Source organism: Nomascus leucogenys, chromosome 14 (assembly GCF_006542625.1).
Source record: "Nomascus leucogenys isolate Asia chromosome 14, Asia_NLE_v1, whole genome shotgun sequence".
Taxonomy (NCBI): domain Eukaryota; kingdom Metazoa; phylum Chordata; class Mammalia; order Primates; family Hylobatidae; genus Nomascus; species Nomascus leucogenys.
The window spans coordinates 7,650,095-7,654,810 of record NC_044394.1 but is presented as its reverse complement, the minus strand read 5'-3'; the positions used below and the strand labels follow the sequence as shown (position 1 = coordinate 7,654,810).

The 4,716-nt window shown below is 45.9% G+C and overlaps 1 protein-coding gene and 1 pseudogene across 1 annotated transcript; both read right to left on the bottom strand.

Moving 5' to 3' along the window:
* Positions 1-233: 233 nt before the first annotated feature.
* LOC100596556 lies at positions 234-2,561 on the bottom strand (annotated as a pseudogene).
* Positions 2,562-3,150: 589 nt separating this feature from the next.
* Positions 3,151-4,162, bottom strand: LOC100604810 (olfactory receptor 4D1). The gene has a single exon (XM_003272299.3). It carries the CDS (start codon positions 4,145-4,147, stop codon positions 3,215-3,217), a length of 933 nt encoding a protein of 310 aa, XP_003272347.2. The 5' UTR covers positions 4,148-4,162; the 3' UTR covers positions 3,151-3,214.
* Positions 4,163-4,716: the final 554 nt, after the last annotated feature.

The window sequence follows — 4,716 nt, the reverse complement described above, 5'->3', positions numbered from 1 at the left end:
TCGCCTCTTAACACCATCGAATTATCATTAAATTTCAATACCTGAATTTTGAAGTGGACATATTTAAGCCATTTCAGCTAAGTAGCACAATGTGAAGATTATCCAAAGAGTATTTAGTAAAGATGGAACAAAAACAAAGGGCAAATGCCTTTTGGGGAACTATTTAGACAATGCTAAAAGTGAGATAACTTTCTCTTCTTTTTTTTTTGCAATAAAACAAATGTTTAATTTAATTCAGAGTAAGAGATAATAACTCTTCAATAAAATATATAAAATTGTACAAGGCACCCTTTCAAAGGGGTAAAGGCATACCGGAGGGAGGGGAGAGATGGAGAGGAAGGTGAAATACCAGGGAGCTTAATGGGCTGTTTGGCAACTCCATTTTCACCAAGTCAAAACATGGCTTTACCTTCTGCCCTCGACATGTTAAAAAGTATACAAAATTTTCTAATAAGTTTAGCATATACAACAGGTACACACACAGAGAAAGCATAATTTTTTTTCTTTCTGGATCTACTAACTGTTCAAGAATATTTAGCATATAGGTAATGGTTACAAGGTATTCATTTTTTAAGCAGAAAATTACTATACGCCCCACCCAAATCATCTTTGCAATCTGTGAGGATGAATGTACCTAGTATTTCTCAGAAACCATCAACTCCTCCCAATAGGCTTTAACTTTTTACTCTCCAATTATCTGAAACGAAGTAAAGCAACAGCCTTGAGAAGAATTAGGAAGTATTTCTAATTTTCTACCTCACCTCCAGGCATTCTCAGGATTCTTCTCATCCCGGTTATTGGTCTTACAAAAAAATTCTTCAAAAAGGTAAAACGGTAAAAATTTGTGTGTGTGGGCGGGGGATGGGGTGGGGGGTGGGGAGAGATAGGAACAAATATGGTAGCACATAAAAAGGTTTCTTTTAATGCAAGTAAAATGCAGAAATGTGATGTGTCCCCTTCACTTTGAATAACCTCTCCATATGTGCATTGTGTCCAATTCTAATATTTGTTTTCCATAAGCAGAAGTCAATAATCCCATCAAAATCATTGACTTTAGCAAGTTTTGCAAATAATTTTTCTCCCTCTTTAAGAAAATACAACAAATGGACTTGCACAGTCTCTTTAAGAAGGTGATATATAGAAAACAACCACATATGTATATAAATTTTGCCTTTTAAAATAATTTGAATTTTTACGTCTACTGTATAAAAATGTATTGTATTATATTTTATTATATATATTTATACATAAAAACCATCAGAGCCAATCTTTGTGAAAGGAGAAGGGGGCATCTGGAAGATTACACCAAGAAAACAAGTCTTGGTGCCTCTGCCTAAAGAACAAATTTCAACTATGTCGCGTGGCCCTGTCGGCCTAGCCGCTTAGGGTGGTGCACGCAGGGTTTGCAGAGCAGGAGTATTGGTTGGTCCTGCCGTCTTGGAGAGGGAGAGGAAACCCTTTGAAACAAACATCCATCATGGAGTCTATTGATCTGGTCCTCCTTAGGACAGGTGGTACATGCCATATCCCACTGGCATGGCACAGAGTCCCACGGGCGGAATGGGAAGCACAGGTCTATGGAACGGGTAGGATGCTCCGTACATGGACGCTGCCTGCAGGGGCGAGCTGATGGGGAAAGGGAGACTGAAGCTGGAGGGTAGCATAGGTTTTGCAGCCATTTTCAGCTTTTCCAGTTCTGACTCCTGCAGTCTTTTCGCCTTGGCCCTTCGGTTCGGGAACCGGATTTTGACCTGAGTCTCCGTGAGGTTCGGAGAGCTGGAGAAGTCTGCACCCTCTGCAATGGAGAGGTACTGTTTCTGGCCCAACTCGCGCTCCAGAGCGAGGAGCTGGGACGTGGTAAAGGCTGTGCCCGGCTTCGGATTGGGCTTGTGTTTTCTCAGGGTGCAGGTGGTAGGGCTCATGTGTCTTGGCGGCGGCGAATCTCACCCGGGTTCCTGCATCCACGCTGCTCCGTCTTAGGGAGTTTTCCCACTTGACCGAGGCGGTCTCGAAGGGCTTGATCAGCGGCCCGGGACTGTGCGCTTCCCGAGCGCCATGCCCCGGCAGCAGCAGTAGCCGCAGGGTGGTCCCGGCCGAGGCGCTTTCGGCCGGCATTGGGGATGCCTCCTTGGGCGGCTTCTTGTCGGACACGAGCGCGTCCACACTGTAGGGCAGGCTGGAGACCTTGACGAGGCGCTCCCTCCGCGGTCGCCTCGGCGTCCCCAGGCCCCGGACCCGGCCCGACCGCCACCGCTGGCCCCTCCACATCGGACGAAAACAGAAGCCATGCCTTCCCTGCCCTACTTAGCTCCCGACGCGCCACTCCCCTGGCAACCCGGCAGCGGCGGCTCAAACTTTTTTTGCAGGGGAGACGAGAGGGCGAGATAACTTTCTACATTCCACAGTGGGGGATGAGGCAGGGAGGTGGGGAGCAGAAAAGAATGTAACTGTCGCAGAGTTAAGATGAAGCAGTTGACCATTCATCACAGATACTTCTCTATAGACGAAGACCTCTCTAGGTTTTCTCTCGTGGTTGCAGGAAACTGAGTTTCAAATCCCATTCCTATTTCTTGCCTCTAAACTTGGAGTCAGAAGAACCAGGTTCCAGGGGCAAGCTGTGCCACTCACTTACTGTTCACCTTTGACTTCTCTCTGCGTTTTCTCATTTGTAAAACTGTTTAACAACAATAATAATATATCTACTGTCGGTTTCATGAAAAGTAATGAGATAAAAGTGTGGAAGTGTTAGGCCAGGCGCTGTGGCTAACGCCTGTAATCCCAGCACTTCGGGAGGCCAAGGCAGGCGGATCACCTGAGGTCAGGAGTTCGAGACCAGCCTGGTCATTGTGGTGAAACCTCAATGTCTCTAGTAAGAATACAAAAATTAGCCGGGCGTGGTGGCGGGTGCCTGTAATCCCAGCTGCGAGGGAGGCTGAGGCAGGAGAATCATTGAACACGGGAGGTGGAGGTTGCAGTGAGCCTAGACTGCACCACTGCACTCCAGCCTGGGTGACAGAGCAAGACTCCATCTAAAAAAAAAAAAAAAAAAAAAAAGCGTGGAAGTGCTTAACACAGTACTTGACACAGCAGTAGGTCCTCAAGAAATATAAGTCTAATCTGATTTGTTATGCTTTATAAAGACTTTCCTCCATTTTTCATGTGGGAAAATAAAAATCCAGAGAAATTTGTCATTTAAAGTCAACTTACTTAAAGTTTACTCCCTGCAAATTACTAGGCACTTGCCTAATCTCCTCATGGCTGCTTTCATGTCCTGGTTTCTCAGGGTGTAGATCATGGGGTTGAGCATGGGGGTCATGACCATGTAGCTGATGGACACAGCCTTGTCCATGAGGAACAGGGTGAAGGGCCGAGTGTAGATATAGATACAGGGAATGAAGATCATGGACACCACGATGATGTGGGTGGTGCAGGTGGAAGCTGCCTTCCTCCTTGCCTTTCCTGAGTGGGACCTCAGCATCACCAGGATGACAGTATAAGAGATCAGAAGGAGGAGGAACCAGATGATAACTAGCAGCCCACTGTTGGAGATCATGAGGAACTCCAGGAGGGAGGTATCAGTGCAGGCAAGTCTCAGCACTTGGGGAACATCACAGTAGAAGTTATCTAGGATGTTGGGGCCACAGAAGGGCAGTGGAAGTATCAGAGCCAGCTGGACAATGGAGTGGACAAAGCCCCCCACCCAGGCGGCTACTACCAGGCCCACACACAACTGAGTATTCATGATGGTGACATAGCGGAGGGGCTGGGAGATGGCTATGTAGCGGTCATAGGCCATGACTGAGAGAAAAAAGACAGTCCCATCTCCCAAAAGGTGGAAGAAGAAGATCTGGGCCATGCAGCCCTGGTAGGAGATTGTCTTGGTCTCATGGAGGAAGTCCACCAGCATCTTTGGAGAGGTGACCGTGGAATAGCAGAGGTCTACGAGAGCTAGATTTCGGAGCAGAAAATACATGGGTGTGTGGAGCCGGCAGTCAAAAGTCACTGTGACCATGATAAGGAGGTTTCCCACAATAGTGGTGACATAGGCTAATAGGAACAGAAGGAACAAGAATTTCTGGAGCTCCTGGGTCTGTGAAAACCCTAAGAGGACAAACATCGATACCTGTGTGGTGTTCTGTGGTTCCATAGGATCTTCCCCCACGTTCCTACAGAGAAACCATTGAAACAAACAAAAATGAAAATTCAATCATTTTCCTTGGGCAGTCAGGATTGAGTTGATTAAAGTCATTGCTGAGTGCCAATCCGAGATATAGCTTAGGAAAGCCCTCCACGGGGAGGAAGTTCCATATGTTTTCAAGGGTTCCACAGACTTATTTCCCTGACCATGCCCTATAGTATATTACAAGAATCTGGGTCTTTTTTCCCTTCGGCCATGCTGTCCTCACCCACAGGTTTCATGTCTGATTCTTTTTCATACCTGCTATGCCCAACATAGTGCCTTGTGAACCATAGGTTCCATAAAGCTAGTTGAATCAATCAGTGAATAAATAAACATATCAGCAAGTACCTGTGACCACAAACACCATCAACCTATGTGCATAAATCTTGATAGGATATACAGTCGAGAATAATGATTTTAGATAAACAAATAGATGCTTCTTTATGGTGGGAATTTGAGAGGATGTTTATTGCTGGAGAAAGAGAGGTGTGCATTAGAAGAAAATTGTTATGTACAAAATCAGAGGTAAATGTGAA